The 20,872-nt window shown below is 52.6% G+C and overlaps 4 protein-coding genes across 6 annotated transcripts; all 4 read left to right on the top strand.

Annotated features, from left to right (window-relative positions):
• The first annotated feature begins 536 nt into the window (after positions 1-536).
• On the top strand, positions 537-6,449 carry S100a3 (S100 calcium binding protein A3). Of its 2 annotated transcripts, XM_075979108.1 has the most exons (4): positions 537-675; positions 3,804-3,861; positions 5,541-5,686; positions 6,056-6,449. In XM_075979108.1, the coding sequence occupies exons 3-4, from the start codon at positions 5,546-5,548 to the stop codon at positions 6,218-6,220; spliced, it is 306 nt and encodes a 101-aa protein (XP_075835223.1). In that variant the 5' UTR covers positions 537-675; positions 3,804-3,861; positions 5,541-5,545; the 3' UTR covers positions 6,221-6,449. The 2 variants fall into 2 exon arrangements, with proteins under 2 accessions (XP_075835223.1, XP_075835225.1); XM_075979110.1 differs by lacking the exon at positions 3,804-3,861.
• Positions 6,450-7,570: 1,121 nt separating this feature from the next.
• S100a4 (S100 calcium binding protein A4) lies at positions 7,571-9,933 on the top strand. Its single transcript, XM_075978272.1, has 3 exons — positions 7,571-7,653; positions 8,924-9,079; positions 9,637-9,933. Exons 2-3 carry the CDS (start codon positions 8,939-8,941, stop codon positions 9,799-9,801), a joined length of 306 nt encoding a protein of 101 aa, XP_075834387.1. The 5' UTR covers positions 7,571-7,653; positions 8,924-8,938; the 3' UTR covers positions 9,802-9,933.
• Positions 9,934-11,939: 2,006 nt separating this feature from the next.
• S100a5 (S100 calcium binding protein A5) lies at positions 11,940-15,193 on the top strand. The gene is made up of 3 exons (XM_075978273.1): positions 11,940-12,019; positions 13,258-13,408; positions 14,929-15,193. The coding sequence occupies exons 2-3, from the start codon at positions 13,271-13,273 to the stop codon at positions 15,067-15,069; spliced, it is 279 nt and encodes a 92-aa protein (XP_075834388.1). The 5' UTR covers positions 11,940-12,019; positions 13,258-13,270; the 3' UTR covers positions 15,070-15,193.
• Positions 15,194-16,487: 1,294 nt separating this feature from the next.
• Positions 16,488-17,795, top strand: LOC142853951 (protein S100-A6). Of its 2 annotated transcripts, none has more exons than XM_075979106.1 (3): positions 16,488-16,613; positions 17,147-17,305; positions 17,589-17,795. In XM_075979106.1, exons 2-3 carry the CDS (start codon positions 17,168-17,170, stop codon positions 17,718-17,720), a joined length of 270 nt encoding a protein of 89 aa, XP_075835221.1. In that variant the 5' UTR covers positions 16,488-16,613; positions 17,147-17,167; the 3' UTR covers positions 17,721-17,795. The 2 variants fall into 2 exon arrangements, with proteins under 2 accessions (XP_075835221.1, XP_075835222.1); XM_075979107.1 differs by having other exon boundaries at positions 16,502-16,608.
• The last annotated feature ends 3,077 nt before the right edge of the window (positions 17,796-20,872 follow it).

Below are 20,872 nucleotides of genomic sequence, written 5' to 3'. Positions count from 1 at the left end.
CTCACCTGTCCTGGGGGAGCTATGTAAGGTGAGGAGTCCTGGTACAAGGTTCAGCCCAAGGGAGGGGATGGAGTGTGTGGACAGGAGAGAGTGGGAAGGAAGGAGGGTGGTTCTAGTCCAGGCCCTGGAACTGGGGTCCACTGCTGAGCACTGGGGGTCACTGCAGAAAAGGGGTTCCGGGTAGATGCTGGAAAACTTCCAGTAGGGCAGGGAGATTCCATGCACTTTAGGAAGGGGTTTTGGGAACCAAGGGAGGAGAATTTAGAGTCCTGACCTCCTTCTTTGTGGAGGCAGAAGCTGAGTAAGATGGTCTGGTGGGGAAAGACCAGTCCCTACTCCCTCCATCAAGGGAACTCAGGGTGTTTCTATTGAGTTAGACTTGGGGGCCAGAGCTTTCGCATTGCCTCAGTAACAGCTAGTAACACAATGTATTTCGAAATGTCCTTTTTTCCTCCCTCCTTCCCCTCTCCTCCCTCCCTCCCTTCCTCCCTTTTCCCCTCCTCTCCTTCCTTTTTTTTTTTAAACAAGGTCTCACTGTGTAGCTGTCCCTGGCCTGAAACTTGCTGTGTAGACTAGGCTGGGCTTGGGCTCACCGACATCGGCTTGCCTCTGCCGTTCAAGCACTGGGATGAAAGACATGTTCCACCATCTAAGCCAACACTTTGGATTCTCAGGGTAAGAACCTTCCAAACCCTCTTTGGAGGGAAAAAAAACTAAATCTCTAACAAGGTGAAGGGCAAACATGTTGAAGTCAGCTGATGAGGAGGGGTGGGGTTTTGAGTGGAGGGGCGGGGTTTGAGTGAAGGCCCAATTAAGTGTTCTTTCCATGTTCATCCATGTTCGTCCGCCAACCCCACATCTCCACCAAAACAAGTCTCTTGGCTTCTCCCAGTGCTCCCCGCCCCCTCCCGTGGACAAGGATGCAGTGTTCCTAGGACCCGTGACTGTGCCCAGAAACATGAAGGGCTGTTGGATAAGAAAGGGGACTCAGAAGCTAGGCTGCGGGACTCTTCCATCTTATTAAACATTCATTTGTTATTGTCTGTTTCTCGCACTAGGTTGTCATCTCCCTTGAGAGGTACTGTGCCTGTTTTGTTTATGTTATATCCCGGATGCCTCGTATCAGCGCTCTAATTACTTGTATGCACAGTGAACCTGCCACCCACTAGTAGTATGACCCTGGGCCAGTCACTGCCTCTCCGCGTTAATATTTACCAAGCCCTTATGATATTTTAGTAACGTTTATTCCGTGAGCCTTGCCGTGCTGGCTCAAACCCACAACAACCCTATGAGATGGTTAACTGTTTTTATTTCTATCAGGGAGAAAACCAGATCCCAAGAGGAGAGGTGACAAGCTTAAGGTGGCTGGTAGCAGGTGGGAATAAGTCATTGACCTAGAAGCAAATTAATTGCTGGTCCACTCTGTCCCCTCCTTCTGCTGCGGTGTGACCATCTCTGTCCTCTTCCCTAAACTCCTCATAACTTCTTGCCAATAAAACATGATTAATCACAGTTCTTCCTTCTACGCAATTGCTTACTCCCCTCACCTGCACGGCGGGCAACCTCCAGGAGGAGATGGTGGCCCAGCAAAGCTGGGTGCTGGGCCTAGGATGAGGTCAAGGGCTTTCAGACTGGCCGTACAGGCATGAGGGCTTTGTCACCGGCTGGGAAGCCAGGCTCCTCTTCTCCTTCCCATACTCTTCTGGGTGCTGGATTTTCTCTCTGTGAACCAGGGAAGCTTAGGGGTAGGGAGAGAACAGAGAAGCAACAGGAGAGGATTTCCATGTCTGGGAAATGGCGGTCTCCGCCTGGGTCAGCTAAGAATGGCAGGAAATGCTGGACAGAGTTAAAATGATCTTTTTCAAAACATGAAAGGACTGAAAGGCATTAAGAAAAAACCTAGACCAGACATGGCGCCGCACGCCTTTAATCCCAGCACTCAGGAGGCAGAGACAGGCAGATCTCTGTGAGTTTGAGCTAGCCTGTTCTACATAGGATCTCTAGGATAGCCGGGGCTATGTAAAAAGACTCTGTCTCATAAAACAAAACAAAACAAAAAGCCCCTATTGTGTCTGGAGAGACAGCTCAAATGTTAAGAGTACTTGTTGTTTGGCTGAGGACTCAGCTTTGGTCTCCAGCACCCACCCACCACCCTCTTCTGATTTCCTTGGGAGAAGGCACGTGTTATATAGAGATATGGGCACTCACACATAAAATAAAAATAAAGGTATCTTAAAAAAATAAAAATCATTTCAGGCTGGAGAGATGGCTTAGAGGAGCCCTGACTGCTTTTCCAGAGGTTCTGAGTTTGATTCCCAGCACCCACATGGCAGGTCACAACTGTCTGTACCTCCAGTTTCAGAGGACTCATCACCCCCACACAGACACACATGAAGCTAAACAGGAATGTGCATAAAATAAATAAATTAATTAATTAAAAATGTTTCAAAATTAAAAAAAGAAGAAAGAAAAAGAAACCCCATCAGAATTCTAAGTGATGGCTGGAGAGACAGCTGAGCTAAGGGTGTGTGCTGTTTTTGTGGAGGACTAGAGCTTGTTCCCAGCACCCACATGAGGTGGCTCATGTGACCTGTGACCCCATCTTCATGGGACTCATTGCCTGTGACAATGTGGGCACCTGCACCTCATGTGCACAACACTCATGCACAGACACAGAAGGAAAAATAAAAATAAACCTTAAAAAAAAAACAAGAAAACAAACGAACTAACCAAAGCCTCCTTAAAAAAAGCTTAAGTGATGTCAAAATCTGCGAAGTTGAGCACGGAACCCCGAGGGCTCTAGCCAAGATGATCTGGGGAGTCAGGAAGACACAAGTGAAGCCCAGGCTCACAGAGGAGGGGACACAAGTAGAGAGGTGATGCTGAACCCCAAGGGGCAATACTCTTTTTTGGGGGGGGATTCACGACAGGGTTTCTCTATAGTCTGGGAGCCTGTCCTGAAACTCGCGCTGTAGGCCAGGCTGGTCTCCAACTCACAGAGATCCGCCTGCCTCTGTCTCCTGAGTGCTGGGATTAAAGGTGTGCACCACCACCATCCGTCCAAGGGTCAATACTCTTCAGCCAAAGGACAAATGAATGCTCTACCCCCAGAACTGCTGGGAAAACTGCCCCGGTGCTGCGCAGAGCACAGACTAGGGAAGCAGCTTCCTCAGGAGCTGGGGACACGCCAGCTCCCATATGATTCTGTGGCCCACATTTGTCCACATCACCGGGAGTTGAGAGACAAGAAAGTCCAAGCCCTGCCAGCTGGAGGCTCCCTGGGAGGAGTACCCTTCCTCCTGGGTCTCAAAAATACCTCACAACAATTTCCTCCAGTGGAACAAGCAATTCACAGCCAAAGGCCACCGAACGTTCAGTGATCTGGAGGCTGGGCCAGAGGGTACCCCATGTCCTTAGATGTCTCACCTGTAAGTAGGGGCCTGAGCCAGGTGTTCTCAAGGTCTCCCTGTACAGGGACTCTGGCTGTTTGGCCTAAGAGAATCAGGTGTGTTCCCATTTTGTATTCTGGGTCTCTTGATGATCAAGAGCTCAGGAGAGGGAAGTGTGTGGCTGGAAGATGCCACCAGGAAGCTGCTGCCAGTTCTCAGCTTTGGGGAAGGGCAGGGGGGGGGGATGAGCTGGGAGTGGTGTCTGAGACTCGGACTGGGCCTTTGATGTGTGCGTTGCTAGGTGGGCGGTGGGCCTGTAATAGAGGCTGCTGAGGGAAGAAGGCAGGAGACCCTGGGGGCAGCTTCAGGGCTGACCTACTTGGGTCCCTATAATTGCTCCCTTCATCTCTACAGGCTACAAATAGGGACACCCAGTTGTTAGGCTCCCACAGCTGAAACACCAGCAGCAGAGGTGAGTGTGGCTGCTCGGGACTGCCTTGGGATGGGTGTTGGGGTCTCTCATGAACCCCTCAACAGCTGCTCCGTTCCAGGATACAGGGCCCGGGAATGGGAGCAGAAACGTTGTGTTAGCAGGTGTCGGGGTGAGGGAAGTCGGATATGGTGGACTCAGAGGTTCCCTTGAACACTAAGGGGCCGGTAGGAAGTTTGGCCTGGCCTGGGGATTGTGCCCAGCCATGGTTTCGTGCTGATGTGGGGACAGTGGGCATCTACGGTTCTGGAGCAGCCCTTAGTGAGCACCTTCCGGCTTTGCTTCATTCTTGGGGATAAGTTGGGACAGGCCAGCGCTGCCGGTGAGGAGAGGATTCCTGTGAGTCTTCAAGCCCTAAGCTTCTGAAATAACAACTGAGGTGGCGCCAGGCAGGCTGGGGGAGCTCAGAAGGGCTCTGAGGTGCTGAGCTCCTGTGACCATGGCCCATTCCTCTCTTGGGACCGTGGTTCCTTGTTTCAGTCCTGGGCTGTCACAAAGAAGTGGACCCTAGCAATGCTCGCCACCTCCCAGCCCTCTACCTCCTTGGGGACAACTTGCTCCCCGCAGAGGGAACTCCCCAAGAAGTCTTGGCTCTGGCTGCCCTGTGTTACAGGACTCCAGTCCCATGGGGGAGTCAAGAATGAGTCATGGGCTCACATGGAAACAGCTCTATGGCTTTCCTGCCTGCCCAGGGTTTGCCTAGGCTGGATGGGCAGTGGAGGGTGACAACAGAAGTGGGTGGGTGGGGGAGGGCTCTTCTCAAAGCCTCTGTCTTAAGACCCCACCCCTGCCACGGGAAGGGAGGACGGCTAGAGGATAGGGCATATCATAGCCGATGGACTCGGCAGAGACCCCCGGTCCACGTTTCTGACTAGGCCTGTAAGGCTGAATTCACCTACTTTAAAGGAAAAGACAATTGAGGCCCAGAGAGAAACAGTTCACCCAGGCCTGCAGAGGATGAGGGTTCCCAGCTGCAGCTTCTTTGGGTCGGGGAAGGAGGCATAGCGAGGTGGTAGGGGATCCCCTTACGATCACATCCCTGCTGGCACTAGCCTCACCAGGGCAAAGAAGCACTGGGCAGGGCTTCCTGAGCAAACTCTTACAGGACGGAACTCCAGGTCCCCAAGGGGCAGAGACTTCTAGGACCAGGGGCTGCATCACGTGGAATGGTGTCCAATGGGAGACAGTTTCCAGATGTTGGGCTGAGAAAGGACTGGAGGGAATCAGAGTCCTTAGGGAGACCCACAGTGAGGGGTGCAGGTGATGGGGTGGGATATTCAGCTCCTGAGGAACTTATGATAATGTTGGGGAAATGAAACTTCTGTCCAGAAAAACCACAACAGGCACAACGGGGAGGTGAATTGGTGTGTGTATGTGTGTGTGTGTATGTGTGTGTGTATGTGCGTGTGTATGTGTGGTGTGTGTGCATGTGCGTATGTGCACACACGTGTGTGTATGTATGTGCGTGTGTGCGCACGTGTGCACATGTGCGTGTGTGTGTGTGTGTGTGTGTGTGTAAGTAGTTGTCAAGGAGGGCTGCTTCAAGGAAGGGGAACTTGAGCATGCTGGAGACTGACAGGTCTGGAATTAGCTCTCAGCAAACACTGAGGGAGAAGCCTGGCCTGGCTCTCCTTGTGAGTCACACCCTTTTTTGGTGACAGTGAGGATGACCCGGCCCCTGGAGCAGGCAGTAGCTGCCATTGTGTGCACCTTCCAGGAGTATGCTGGGCGCTGCGGGGACAAGCACAAGATCTGCCAGTCAGAGCTCAAGGAGCTGCTGCAGAAGGAGCTGCCCACTTGGACCCCGGTGAGCACCCTCAAACCTCTTCCCCCTAGTGGGAGGTACCATTGGGACTCTGCAAAGACCGGCATGGGGTCAAACACCAACATAGGGCAGCAAGAGGGAGAGACCGGACTGTGGGGAGGGGACTTAGGGAAGTGAGCTGACATAGCTGCATGAGCCTTAGCAAAATAAGATGTCAAGTAGGGTGACAGTCACTCTTCCTGTGTTGGGATAACGCTCTCCGTGGCTAGGAGCAAGGGAGCTGAGAAGCAGGGCGAGGTTGGCCCCCAGGAGGGTGTGGGTTGGAGTAGGGAGGCCCATCCTTTGGAGGGGAGTGGTGTAGACTTTGCTTATGCTCCTCACTTCCTGATCACCCCTTCTCGTCTTGCACAGAGTGAGTTCCGGGAGTGTGACTACAATAAGTTCATGACCCTTCTGGATACCAACAAGGACTGTGAGGTGGACTTCAGCGAGTATGTGCGCTCGCTTGCCAGCCTCTGTCTCTACTGCCACGAGTACTTCAAAGACTGCCCCCCTGAGCCCCCCTGCCCCCAGTAGCCGCTGATCCTGGAAGGACAGGGTCTGCTCCATTGCTGTCCCTGATGTGCTAACCCTGGCTACTCAGGAGCTTTAGCAGTGTTCCTAGGGATGTCAAGGTAGCAAGGGTAGCCAGCCTGTGCTTCCCTTCATGGAAGGACAACATCTGTGCTCACACTTTGGAGGCTCAGTCATGTGCGTGCAATTGGGACTGCTGTGGCCGGGCCTGCTCAGCTCCTAATAAAAAAATGTCAGCTTGGCTTGGTTTGGTTCTTCTGATGGGACACCTTGGACTTTGGGACCCGGGTCCTTGGGAATCTTTATTCCTCTATGTTCCTTATCACTGGAGGAAGGAGGCTGAAGGCAGGGGCCCCAAAGGCAGTGTCAGACCCCACAAGAATGCACAAGTCTCAGTGTTCAATAGGAGGGTGTGGCCGGGTGCGGCCGTTATAAGCTCCCATCAGCTGAGACTGAGGGGGGGGTGTCATTGTCTCCATCTCTCTGTCCCCCATTTTGAGGTGGAAGCCCTTGCCTTGGGCTTTTTAGGAGGGCAGGAGGCTCTCTGGGAGGAGGGTGTGGCTGTGGCTGTGGGTGTGGGGATAGGAGACCAGGGAGCAGCAGTAATAGGATTAGGACCTCCCAGCCAGGGAGAGAGGCTTTGTATTTATTGGAGGGGGAGGGGATACTTTGAGTCCCCTCTACATCTCTAAAACCACAGTCCCCAGGGCCCCAAATCCCTGTTCTGACCCTCACTCAATCCCCATGTTTGTACCCATCCTTGGAGATTAATCCTGACTCCCCATTTTATCTAAGTTTCCTCTAACTCTCTTCTCCAAGTTGAGAGTTCAACCCTGAATGCTCCCATCACCCCTGACGCCCACACTGCACCTTCTGCCCACCCGTGAGTTCACTGCTAACTCCATCACGACCCACTTCAGACCTGGGGTCATCCCGAGGCCCCTCCTGACTTGCCAGTCTTCACCCTGGGTTTTACTGACCGTGACAGAGATGTTCAGGCTGGAGAGAAGGGCTGACTGGCTGGGGTCACCTCCTACCTCAGGGGCCACACATTTCCAGGGAAGTTTCCCACCTTTTGCCCATCACTTCTCCATCTCCTTTCCTGTGGCCCACATCCCATGCCCAGGTTGCCCTGTCTCAAAGTTTCCTAAAACTTTGGCTGAGTTACTGGGTGGGATCAACACCATTCCAATCTATTGTGCCATGGGGGCTCTCTCACTGCTTGCCTGTGCCTGCTGCGGAGCAGGAAACTTGGCTCCCAGGCTGGGCTGTGGAGGGGGCTGTGACATTTACTACATCAACCAACAGCAGAAGCACGGTATCCGTGCTCCCCCCATCCCCTGCATGGGCAGGGCCTGCCTGGCCGTGTATAAATAGGGCAGACATTTGGGCTCTCCCCAAACCTCTCTGTTCATCACTTCCTCTCCCCGGGTCTGGTGAGTTGTGTTAGTCTGATAGCAGTGTTAGCCGGTGGCAGAGGCAGGGGCTGGGACAGGAGAAAGGGAGGCTTCTGGGGAGACAGATGTTTTAATAGATCCAGATGAGAGATTCTGATGTGGAGGCTCGTGTGTGTGTGTGTGTGTGTGTGTGTGTGTGTGTGTGTTGCACAAGAATGAAAACAAAACAAAATAAACACACACACACACACAGAGAGAGAGAGAGAGAGAGAGAGAGAGAGAGAGAGAGAGCGAGCATAGCTGGCATTTGAGCTCTCGGGAGTTTTTGAGCTGCCGAGGCTTACCTGTGTTGTTTCTACAGTGTCTGTTCATGTTTGGGAGATGTGATAGGTACCTTGACCGGTGTTTGCTGGGCCATTCAAATCAGCGTGTGCAGGAAGCAGGTGCAGGAAGCAAAATAAAGGACCTGTTGGCTTTTTTTTTCTTTCCGTTTAAATTACAGTTGTTTATTTGTGTTCATGTGTGCAAGGGTTGGGGATGGGGGCTCATGCCAAGGTGCACTTGTGGAAGTCAGAGAGCAACTGTGGGAGTCAGTCTCTCTTTCTGCTGTGTGGGCTCTGGGCACCAAACTCAGCTCATCAAACTTGGTGCCAAGCACCTCTCCCCATTAAGCCACCTCTCCAGCACCCACCTGTAGGCTTTTATCTTCAGAGTGTGTTTGTGTTCATATTAGTGCCCTATGGACTTATAGCACCCCAGGAGAAGAAAACCTGCTTTCCCCCCTTCCCCCTGTGCCCCTGCCTTTGCCACTTCAGCTCACTCCTCCCTAAGCTGGTCACTAGGCAGCTGGTTTTTTCCGCTGTAGGTCCCTGGGCAGGCAGCCAGCAGCCGCGCCCAGTGCTGGAGGGAGAGAAGAATGGTCAGAGACTGGTGCTTGTGGTTGAGCTGAATGAGGGATGGAAACTGTTGTGTTGAGGCCAGGCCCGAGGGAGGCCCCAAAAGCTGATGGCACGAATCTTGAGAGCTTGTGCAGCAGTCTCTGCATGTTTTGGGGACCAGAGCTTACACGATATGCTCAGCATACAGAGATACCAGAGCTATCTCTCCATCAGTGGGTCCCCTGGGAGTGAGGGCAGTCCCCTGAAGTGCTCTCAGAGGGTAGGACAGAATGAAACACTTAAAATGGGGGCAGAACACGTCTATAACCTGGGTGCGGTGCAGCACCACCCCGTGCAGCGCCACATAGCCAGTTCTTGGTACCCTGTTGGTGTGGGTCAGCCAAGGCTGCCTTTGTGTCTCCTGCCCCTAGGTCTCAGTTGGCATCATGGCATACCCCTTGGAACAGGCCCTGGACATGATGGTGTCTACCTTCCACAAATACTCGGGCAAAGAGGGGGATAAGTTCAAGCTTAACAAGTCCGAACTGAAGGAGCTTCTGACCAGGGAGCTGCCCAGCTTCCTGGGGGTGAGTGGGTCCTGTCCCCCAGGAGGAGGATGGGGCTCTCGTGGGTGCTAGTCTAGCTACAGCTGGTACGTATCTCTAGGGTGGGGAGATGGAGGCCAGAGAGCTTGCTCTTTGTGCTTGGGGTAGAACCACAGCGAACCATCTCCCTCTTGCTAGTCCTCAGCTGAGAGGAGGCTTAGGACGAACACAATTGAAGAGGCAGTGGAAAACCAGAACCAGACCTAAGGCAGACAGCGTCTGAAGCCCCAGCCTAGATCAGGACTGTTGGCCACAGAAACTGAGATTCTGTGTGTGAGGAAGCAACTGTGGAGGCCACAATTACCTGCAGGTCCTCCCCTCCTAACACCTCGTGTTAGCTGTTGCTAATGAGATAGTCAAAACAGGCATGGGGAAGGTGTGGTCCTACCCTTTCCCCGTGAATCCAAGCGCTTATCCAAGAAGCATCCTCCTCTATATAGCTTAGCCCCAAATCTGCCAAGGAGTTCCCGGAGGCTTTCTCGAGCTCCTCAGATATCTAGCTTGGGTTTGGCTTCTAACTGTGCCTCTTCTACCTCCAGAAAAGGACGGATGAAGCTGGATTCCAGAAGCTGATGAGCAACCTAGACAGCAACAGGGATAACGAGATAGACTTTCAGGAGTACTGCATCTTCCTCTCCTGCATTGCCATGATGTGCAATGAATTCTTTGAAGGCTGCCCAGATAAACAGCCCCGGAAGAAGTGAAAACTCCTCAGATGGAGTGTGGGGGTGTGGTCTGCCAGGGGGCCTCTTCCCTGGTGGCTCTGAGCATAGTGCCTTACTCTGGCTTCTTCTGCGCACAATGCTGAGCAAGTTTAATAAAGAGTTTTGAAATTATGAGCAGTTGCTGAAGAGACTGGAGATGGTGGGTTGGGGGCTGAGGGACGGTATGTGACAGGGTGGTGGTGGGGGCTGAGGGAGGGTACGTCACAGGGTGATGGTGGGGACTCCTGGGAGTTGAGCTGAAGCTTGGTAGGAATAAAACTAGAAAAGGTTGGGGAGGGGTAGAGTGCCTGACTTCGCGTGCATGCAAGTGTGTGTGCGCGCGTACACGCACGTGTGTGTGCACGTACGTACAACAAAGCAAACTCTGGGAACCCTGAAGGCAGAAGCCACCAGAGGCTTGGCTTGAAAGGCTCCAGATGTGGGAAGTAAGCCAGCCCACCACCCTCCTTCCTCTCTCCAGAACTGCCTCTGGGCTCAAACTGAAGTTGGGACGGAATTGAAGGTCACATCTGCTACTGGTTGGAGTCTGGAGGGAAGACAAGGGGCCTGAGTCACAAGGAGGGAGTCCTGAGGCCAGAGAATGACGGGGAAGTGGACTGGCACCCTTCCCTGACACTTAGAGTCCAGGTCTTGCCCTGTTACCCACTCCAGCTCATTGGTTTCAAAGAGTGGGTTGATCCTTTTCTGTCCATGACTGGATGAAGAAGGGCAGTATAGAGGGGGCCATTTGTGGTAGTATAACAGCCCCCCTCTCTCTCTGAGAAGAGGTCTCACTCCTGTAGCCAACTCTCCTAGCCAGCTTCCCAGGTTCTTGGATTAGAGATGTATGCTACCATGGCTGATTGAAATAGTCATTCTCTCACAAACTGCCTCTGCCAAAGGACTGTGGGACAAGAACTGCTACTATTAAGAATCATGTTGCCTGGAGGAGGGCAAGGGAGAAGGAGTTGATGGGGAGGTGGCCATAGTTTTAGAGATGTTATTTTGGCCATATTATCTGATAAAGAAAACCGAAATCCCCGTCTCCTCACTCCCTCATGGCTAGAATATGAGGCAAATGTTGCTTCCCTTCAGAGTAGGCTTAGGCCAATGGCTTCAGAGTGCAGAGACTGGGGACTGAGATTAGATGCCAAGCCCTGGCCTGGGTGATATGGTGACACTTAGGGAGAGGTACCCACAAGCTGCCCTAAGGCTGACAGATTTGCTTCTCAGCCTTCCCTGCTCATGACATGGTGCTTTCTTCTCCAGCCTCAGAGGACTGGGTAGGTGACTCAGATGTTCCCTTGGAGTTCGACCACAGAGACCTCGGTCCAGGCTAAGCCTGTCTTCTCTTTTTTGCACCCCCAGTCAATCTGCCCATCTTCCATGGGACTGTGCTCCCCGGAGCTTCCTCCTGCATCACTCTCTACTTTTGGAAACTGCCGTTGCCTGGAGACAAGTCCCAGCTGTATCGCTAGTGTAGTAGCTGTGGTGGGAGGCAAAGGGGGCAGTGGGCAGACGTAGGCAGGCTAAAGTGGGATTTCAGCCGGCTGAGGGGCTGTGCCCCTAACCAAATTCTGTTATTAGAATACAGGAAACACACCTCAAACCCTATGCCATGCATGACTATGTCTTACCCCCGAGCCTCTCCCTCAGTCTCAATCCAGCCCTGAGCCTTCCTTTGAACCTCTTCTTCAACCCTGGATTCTTAGTCCTTCAATCCAGGAGTCTTCAATGATTATTTCCCACTTCTTAGTTCATGTTAGCTAGTGGTTTTAGCTGACTGTCATTGGCAGGAAATACCTTTCTTCACTTGCCCCTCCCAAGATGGGTCCTTTCTGCTCTTGGAATAGATTGGAGCTGGAGGATCTCACTGCGGAAAGTAGCCTAGGATATGGGGAGGTATACCCTGTGTTTGGTCCACACTTCCTGCTGTTTCTTTTCTGGAGAGCCTAGCTTAGCTTTTTCGGCCCATTGCTTCACCAGATGGTGAGGTTTAGTAGGAAACATGGATTCTGGTATGGAAAATATGTACGTCATGGTGAACTCCAGAGAGGATTTCCTTCAACCTTTTCTGAATTCCTCATATCTCGGATCCCTTCTCATTGGCCCCGCCCTCCCGCTTCTCCTGGGCACTGGGGACGAGGGAATAAAAGCTGAGAGCCCTGGTAGGGAGGCTGTGGCTGCAGCCTAGACTCTCGGGGTTCTCTCTGCCTTGGTGAGTCCTTCCTCCGGTAGACCTCCTTCATTTCTGCTGGGCCAGCCTGGGCAAGCGAGAGTGTGACAAGACGTGGAAACCTCCAGAAGGAAGGCCTGGCCTTGCAATGGGAGCATGCTCAGGGAGGAGGGCAGAGTGCTTGGAACTGTGACTGTAAGGATTTGCTGAGAACCCAACCCGAGGAGCAAGAAAGCTGAGGCAGGAGGATCACAAGTTTTTGAGTAGTCATCTTAGATATCTTGTGAGACACTGAGGAGGGAGGAAGGCAGGGTGGGGGAGTAGCCTGTGCTCCCAGACTCAGCCAGATGTTCCTACAGATGCTCTGAGTCCCTCCCTTGCCTTGAGCTGTGGTCTGACTGAGCCTCCATGGGGTGGGAGGAGCTGAGAGTCTGGGTGGCAAGAGAGGAATGATGGGTTCAGTCGAGTTCAAGAACTTCTTGAGTTTGGAGGTAGGAGTCGGCAATTTCTCCCTACCCTCCTAGTCAGCCCAGGGTTCTCCGCAGGATCTACAGAAGCCCCAGTTCTGTGGGCACTGTTTCTTTCCTCTTAAAGGGGAAGTGGTTTTTCAGTCTAAGTCCCACAAGCTTTAGCCTTCTGCTCTTTTGGCTATGCTGGCAGAATCGAGGCCATCATTCACAGCCAGCCTCTGCAGCCATATCTCATGCCCGACCCTGCCCTGGTCAGGCTGTGGGGGAAGCTCTCCGGGCACTAGGCTGCAGGTCACTGGGCAAGTCCAGCCACCTCTCTCCTGCTTCCTGCTGAGATCTTATCTCCCACTTTCAGCCCCAATCCACTCTGGCCCCTGGACTTCTTTTTGCCCCCCCTCCCCACCACAGTGAGACACTCCTTCATCTCTAGTGACTCAGAGGCTCGGAAGGGAGGGTGACTAGGTGGGGACGCTGGCTGGAAAGGCAGAGCCTAAATTGCAGGGGGAAAAGAAAAGTCCTGACTCCGTCATCTGCTGTAGCAGTTCTTTGAAAAGGCTGACCTATGCCCTCTGGCGAGCACCTCTTGATCAGGGAAGCCTCTTTGGGACTGGACACCCTCACTGCTTCGGCTGTCTCAGTATTTGTCATGGCTCTCATTACAAGCTATCTGTATATACAGGGGTCTTCTTGCTGGTGGAGTTTGGTCTCACTGTGGGCTCGTGTCAATGGTGGTTTGCAAGAGGGCTCTTGTATATGACTGGAGCAAGTCTAGCTTCTCCAGGGCCGTGATTGTCTCTTCTCCCACTCCAGAGCGCGCATCGTGATGGAAACTCCTCTTGAGAAGGCCCTGACCACCATGGTCACCACTTTCCATAAATATTCAGGGAGAGAGGGGAGCAAGCTGACCCTGAGCAGGAAGGAACTGAAGGAACTGATCAAGACAGAGTTGAGTCTCGCAGAGGTAGGTGGCCGTTCTCATAGGCTTCACTACATGTTCTGAGCGCCCGTCCAGGGGATGCCCACCTACTGCAGGGCACTCCAGCCTAAGCAAGGGCCGAGGCAGAGGAAGAGGTGGGCTTCTCTGCTACCAAGGCTCTAGCCCTCTGTGCTGGAAAACAGGCAAAGGAGTGAACCTGGGGCACACCACTGCCTGTGTGAGGCTTTGCAATCAGGTAGAGGAGATTTGACCATGGCTTCTATAGCCTGTGTTAGGGATCTTGAGGCTCTGAGAGATGTGGGGTACCAGGTTTGGCTGTGCACAATTCAAGGATAGGGATCCTTCTCGAATCTCGAATCCGCCTGACACAGACAAGGTCCTAAGAGATATTGTCAGGTCAACTAACATGTTAATTTACGAACATGGGGTAGGAAGGAGAGAGCGTTGATTCCAATTCCACAGACATGATAGGAGTTGTGGCTGGCTAATCTGAAGGTCTATGAGATAGAGTAACTGAGCTTCAATACGTTGAGAACTTGTCCATTGAGGCTGAGCTGGAATTCCAGGCCAGGTCCCTGCACCAACCTCCTATGTATCTTTACAATAAAGTCCTCCATCCCATTGTTCCCTATGGAGAAGGTTCCTGGGCAGGAATGAAGCAGGTGCCACGTTCCCTAGGCCTATTTGTGGCTTCCCCAAGGCATGTGAAGATTACCATGGCATATACATTTTCTTTTCTTTTTGAGATAAGGTTTCTCTGTGTAGCCTTTGTTGTCCTGGAACTCGTTCTGCTGTTCTGGACCAGGCTGGCCTCTATCTCTCAGAGATCCACCTGCCTCTACTGCCTGAGTGCCACCACGCCTGGCCTGGCATATACATATTCAATACCAGAAGCAGCTCAGCTATCCTGGATTTAATGAAGGTAGAAGGAAGGGCCGCTGGTCCATCAGGTGCTAATTACTGGGGGGCAGGGCCCCAGGGGAGGAAGGTAATCTGGGGACCAGGATCATGGTACAGAGAGGCAGTTTCCAGCATCCTGGGTATCAACATCTGGTATCCCAGGGAGACCTGGAACTGAGTGCAGCAAAGGGAGAGAGAGCAGGGTCTGCCCACTTCCACTTCCTTGCTCCACCCTAAGGCTCTGTCTTAAACAAGAGCATCCAAGGTGCAGGGACCAAACTGAGAGGACATCTGGTACCAGGCTGGGGCTGGGGACATGCTGGCTTTTCAGCTCCAGTGTACTGATCTACAGAGAAGAATCTAGTGACGTCTGGGTTCTTTCCCAGCTTGGCCTTACAATACGGGCAGGCTAAGCCTGGGACTTGGATGAGGCTCAGGGCTAGGGAGCCAGGACTCAAGCTGTTTTTAGTAGGTATTGGTATGAATTATGATTCTAATTTCTGTGGATGGGAGGATGTCCCAGAGGCAAAGGCTAGGTAGGGAGCCATTCAGCCTCCTTTGGAATCATTGGTGTCAGGTCCTGTGGTAAGGGTGTGGGTTGGGGGCGAGCAGCTGAGCAGTCTCTGCCCCCTGGACCCTTGCAGAAGATGAAGGAGAGCAGCATCGATAACCTGATGAAGAGCCTGGACAAGAACAGTGACCAGGAGATTGACTTCAAGGAGTACTCCGTGTTCCTCACCACGCTATGCATGGCCTACAATGACTTCTTCCTAGAGGACAAGTAACCAGGCTCCTCCCTCTCCTCACCTGCAGTGCCTTGCTCTGCTCCCTGCAGCCTCTTTAGCTGCCCCTCCTACACCCTGGCTCTTCCCTTCCTCACAGATGGATTCTTCCAGTAGAGAAATAAAGCCTTTCCCCCTTTCCATGTGGTGGTCTTGAAGTGATCTGTTTCCGTTGGCGGAGGCAGGGGAGAACAGAAATTTTGAACCATTCAGCCCCAGGTCACACACAAGTGGCCTTTAGGTGTGAGTGTGTGTGTGTTGGGGGGGCTTTCACCCCACTCCACGGGCCGTCCTTGTCCTGGCTTTGTTCCGCAGTATCAAATGACAAAGCTGGCCCAGGCAATCGCGTGCTTCCCCAGGCAGCAAAGATGCAGAGGAAGCGATGAGAAAAGCACTTAGGGAGCGAGGAGGCCAGAGCAATGGTCAGTGCTGGTCGGCGGCTGTTAGAGCAGCTCAGTGATGAGCCAGTGGGTCACGTTTGGGGAGGCCGCACTGGCAGCCTCGTAAAAGGGGAGGCAGGGACTTAGCACCCTTCCCACTGAGTGACTTCAGGAGGCTAATCCCCCCCTCGCCCAACTTCCTCTTTTCAAGACTTGTCTTCAGAAAAAAAAGGTTCAAAAACTTTTCACTTAAGATGAGTAGCTAAGCACGCTCGCTGGGCCTGGCTCCATTGTGGGCACATCAATGCCTAAGCTGCTCTAAGGATGACATTCCCGGCAGTGAGCAAGAGGAAGTGAGTGTTAGACAGAAATTAATTGGTGGTGGGGGATGGTGTTCGAAATCCTTTGCTGTGTTCCTCCCCCTTTTCTGAGCCCAAGTTGGCTCAAAATTCTGCCTCGTGGGATCAACCTATTGAACTATATCCCCTTAGACTATCAGAAAACACAGATATTTACATTACGATTCATAACAGTAGCAAAATTACAGTTATGAAGCAGCAGCGAAAATAGTTTTATGATTGAGAGAGGTCACCATAACATGAGGAACTGCATTAAAGGGTCGCAGCATTAGGAAGGTTAAGAACCACTGGTCTAGGGTATCCACCTTAGCTGTCCGCATGACTTTGAGAAAGCCGGTCTTAGTCTAGCAGACCACTGGCTGCGTCCCCCTCCTTTACCTGGAGCTGACCTTGTCACTAGAGGGCGACAGCCTCAGTGAGGTTCCCACTCCCCCTCACACGGATGCTAATTTTAGGGACGCATTGTGCTCTGGCTGGCAGAAAGCTAGCCCAGCATACCATCCAGAGTCACACGTCACGTGCCAGAAGGGCAAACTGAACTATGGAAACTCGAAGTCTCCGGTTTGCGCTGGTCTCTTGGAACAGGGTCACTAGGCTCCTTCAGGCCGCTCCCAGTCCGGGCAGAGGCGTGGAAAACTGAGGGGGACTGGGGGTGTGTTCTGCTTGCCTCAGGCACAGGGTGGGGCTCGGGGCGGGTCGGCACTCCTTGGGCGCGCCTCCCGGACGCTGGCCGCTATAAGGCCAGCCGGACCGCGACACAGTCCATCCCCCTCGGCCACTCCTTTGGCTTTTCGCTGTCTACGGTGCGGTGAGCTCTCGCTGGGGTAGCCCTAGGTCCTTCTAGGGTCGGCGTGCTCCTGGGCTGGGTGTCCAGCCACTTCCGGCCATAGTCAGCCACTACGGGCTCCGCGGGTGGTCTGCACTAGGATCTAAGTCTGTCGAGTCTGGGGGAGACAGGGAAAGCCAGGAAACCCCGAGGCTAAGGCATCCCTTTGGGGCGGCTCCCCGACACTGCTCTTCTGGGGTGCGGGAGGGTTTGTCCTGGGTGTGTCATTGTCATCGCAGTGTGTGGCCCTGTCAGGAGGTGCCCAGAGGCATCCTCCATCCCTTCCTCTGCTCAGTCATATTCTCCAGCTCTCCTGGAAGCGCTGGAGGACAGTGTTCAGACACCTCAAAGCCGGTTCCACCCTGGCACCCCTAAGCCCCAGTTGCGCTAGGCTGCCACCTGTGTTGGCCAGAGGCTAGCTGGTTCAGGCAGGTAGTTAGGTAGTCACCGGGCTTACAGGATGGTGAGAGAAGTCTTTGCTAGCAGAGGTACTGACTAGCCCCTGTTTCAAACAGCTTCTAGCCCAGTGGTCAATTATGGCGTGCCCCCTGGATCAGGCCATTGGCCTGCTCGTGGCCATCTTCCACAAGTACTCTGGCAAGGAAGGCGACAAGCAAACCTTGAGCAAGAAGGAGCTGAAGGAGCTCATCCAGAAGGAGCTCACCATCGGCTCTGTGAGTAACCCTTGCCCGGGTCCCTCCTCTCACCTCCGTACATGCTAGTGGCCTTTGCACATAGTTCCTGCCTTACTTCCCTTGGAGAGAAGCCTGCTTGCTCCCAGCCTGCTGTTCTATCCCCTGAGGGAGGAGCAGGGGCTGAGGAGAAGTAGGTTGAGGTAAACACAAGTTTGGTGACTAAGAACAGAAACACTTGCCCGAGCAAGGGCTTCCAGGGAAGGGTAAGGAGTCTAGGGCGCTGCCCACCACTGAACATGGACTTCTCCTTCTAATGTATTAGAAGCTGCAGGATGCTGAGATCGCAAGGCTGATGGATGACCTGGACCGCAACAAGGACCAGGAAGTAAACTTCCAGGAGTATGTCACCTTCCTGGGGGCCTTGGCTATGATTTACAATGAAGCTCTCAAATAAAATGGGAAGGCAGAGATGCCAATCAAATCCAGTGGTGGGGAATTGTACAATAAATATTTGTTTTTCTTATGTCTACTCATGTGTTCTGGCTCCCCACTGATTTCTAGCTGCTTCCTGGCTTGCTGCTGGGGGCTCACCATGGGCCAGCTGAGTCACAGTTAATGACCTACCTGGAGAAGGCCTGTTAGCTCACTAGGAGCCTCTATGGGCACTGAAAAGATGGCCCCTCTAGGCAAAGCCACCTTAAACAAAGGCTCAATCATTTCCAGAAGAGAGGATCTGGGGTGTGACATGGAGTTAGGGACCACTAGAAGCAGGGCAACAATGCTCCCAGTCGGCTCCTGGAAGACATGCTTTGGTCGGGTGTGGTTAGTGGGGAAGTCTTAGATGGGCCCTGACGCTGGGCAATCCACCTTTTCACAGTGTGTTTGTGTGGTATCTGTGAGGGAGGGGTGACCAAGGACACAGGATGACTGAGTTTCTGCAGACTGCCTGTGTTTCAGTTGGAGGCGAGGCACACTTTAGGAGTCTGTCCCTACTTTCACTTAGGGGGCCCTTGTTATTGGGTGGTGACCCGAGGAGCTGGCAGCTCCATGGACGTGTGACTCACGAGGTGCTCACAAACAGGGCAGAGTTGGGGTCCTTAGACATGCCAGATGCAGCTTCAGGCCTTTCTGCCAATATTGACCCAGCCTGTCCCTGCAGAATGACTCATGGGGCCACTCCCCTGGAACCCAGCTGAGCCCTCAATCCCTGTCAGAGCTATTGTCTAAAGTGTACATTAAGACTTAAATCATAGGAGGGGGGAAATCCGTGATGTGTCTGGGTGTCACGGAGACAGTATCTGCTGATGTTCCTCCCCACAAGGCCTAATCCAAGTTGGGCAACCAACACCTTGGCCAAAACTTGAGGGAAAAAGATCTTGACTTCATGTGGAGACCATAGACAGTTTCTCTTCTTATCTTCCGCCTTTTCCAGCCAACCGTACGGCATTGAGTGGACTTTCCTTGCATCCAGTGACATTTCTTGAAAACCTTCCTTCTCTAGTAGCCTCTTGGTCTCACCGTACTGTTAGGCAGTGAGAGGGTCCCAGGGCAGAGCTCGCCCTACACTGTTGGCTCTATTTGGTGGCTCTGGAAAATTACGCCTTAGGTCTTCGCCCACACCCAGTTGTTGACTCTTTGGGGTGCGGAGTGATCGCCCTCTTGTGGACAGAGAACAGATTGCCGATAGGGAAGCCGATTTGGGGTGGAGGCTGGGAAGGGGGCACCCAGAAAAGGGGAAAAGGAGTTTAGTGGGGAGCGGGAGAAAAATCTAGCTGGTATTTGAGCTCCTGAGGAAGAAGCAAGGGAGATGAGGCTGGGGATGGGAGCCAAAGCTTAGCAAGACTGGGCTGTTCGAGGGGAGACAGAATTAGTTATTCAGGGAACGCCAAGGTGGGAGCATGCTTTAGCTTCTAGCAACCAATTCGATTTCATTCGAGGCACATTTGTTACAAGCAAGTCAAGGAAGGGACGGTTTCTGTAAAAACGGGAACCCGAGGCTGTTTCTTCAGATCCCTTCCCAGGTTAGAAGACCGAGACAGCCAGGAGCCAGCGAGGCCCCTGGAGGAGGAGTTGTCTCGGGGTTCAGGGGCTGGTGGTGGAAGATGCTTGGTTCCTCAGGAGGCCAACAGTCTCTCTCTCTCTCTCTCTCTCTCTCTCTCTCTCTCTCTCTCTCTCTCTCTCTCTCTCTCTCTCTCTCTCTCTGTGTGTGTGTGTGTCAAAGCTGGAGAGAAACAGAAGGTGCAGAGTCCAAAGCTAAAGAGGAGCGGAAGGTGCAGAGTCCTTCTGCTAAATAAGACTTCACCTCCCTGGTGTGGTGGCGCACCTCTTTAATGCCAGAGATAGATGAATTGCTGTTGAGTTCAGGGCTGGCCTGGTCTACAGAGCTAACAGCAGGCCAGTCAGGGCTGCACAGTGAGATCCAGTATTAATGAAAAAAGGGGGAGGAGCTTAAACAAAACAAAACAAAGTGAAATAAAACAAATAATAAAATTTTGTCTGTGTTGGGGAGGTAGTTTGAAATTGAGAAGTGAAGAGGTATTTATGCGGGAAATTTTGGTGAGTGCGGCAGGTGGGGCGTAGAATTGGGTGTGGTCAGATGTAGACTACTTTCTTTTTCTTTTTTTTAAATTTTTTAAAATTAAATTTTTTCCCCCCCGAGACAGGGTTTCACTGTACCTTTGGAGCCTGTAGACCAGGCTGGCCCTGAACTCACAGAGAGTCTCTTGCCTCTGCCTCCTGAGTGCTGGGATTAAAGGCGTGCGCCACACTACCCAGCCTAGACCGACTACTTTCATTTGTCCGGATGATTTCAAGCTGGCCCTTGAACATGGTCTTGGTTCCTAGGAAGGGGGTGGAGCGGGGGACTCACAGATGCCCCAAGACTCCTGAAGGTTGGTCGGAGGGAGTGGCCCTGCTACCCCTCTTCCGGTGGCCAAGGCTCTGTTCTCTCCTTCCCCTTCCTACGTGGCAGCAATGCCATAATCTAGTCATCCTTACGCCCTTGAAGCTGGACCGGCAGCATTTGTTTCCACAAACTGGGCTGCCCCCCTGGTTGGAGTTTGGGGTGAGACTGACTCGGGCTGCATTATTTGTCTTCTGCCAAGCATGGCGGAGACCGGCAGGAAAGCCGCGGCTCTTCCCACAGGGTTGGTGTCCTACAACGCTCACGTTTGTACAAGGTGTGTTCCCATCTCCAGAACTGTGTGTAGTGTGTGTTACTAACCCCATTAGAATGTGAGGACAGAGCGGCGGGACAGTAGGAGTTCTGGGAGGAGCTGAGCTCTCCTGACTCCAGGCCAGCTCATTCCCACCTTTCTCTGCTGATTCCAGATTCAATTTCACTATTTTTCTCATATCTTTCTCTTAAATGTTATACATTTAATATATAAACATCTTATAGATGACACTTAAAATATAAATATTGCAACACAAAACACCCAGGTTAAGAAATACACATTTATTTGGCTGAGGTGACTCAGTGGGTAAAGGCATTTGCTGTCTAGTCTGATGACCTGGATTAAATTCCTAGGATCCATGTGGTAGAAGGAGAGTGCACACAGGCATGTGCATACAGAAATAAATAAACGTAATATAATAAAAAAAGAG

The sequence above is a fragment of the Microtus pennsylvanicus genome, chromosome 7 (genome assembly GCF_037038515.1).
Source record: "Microtus pennsylvanicus isolate mMicPen1 chromosome 7, mMicPen1.hap1, whole genome shotgun sequence".
NCBI lineage: Eukaryota > Metazoa > Chordata > Mammalia > Rodentia > Cricetidae > Microtus > Microtus pennsylvanicus.
Note: the sequence above shows the minus strand (reverse complement) of the source record. Positions and strands in the feature narration are given on the sequence as shown.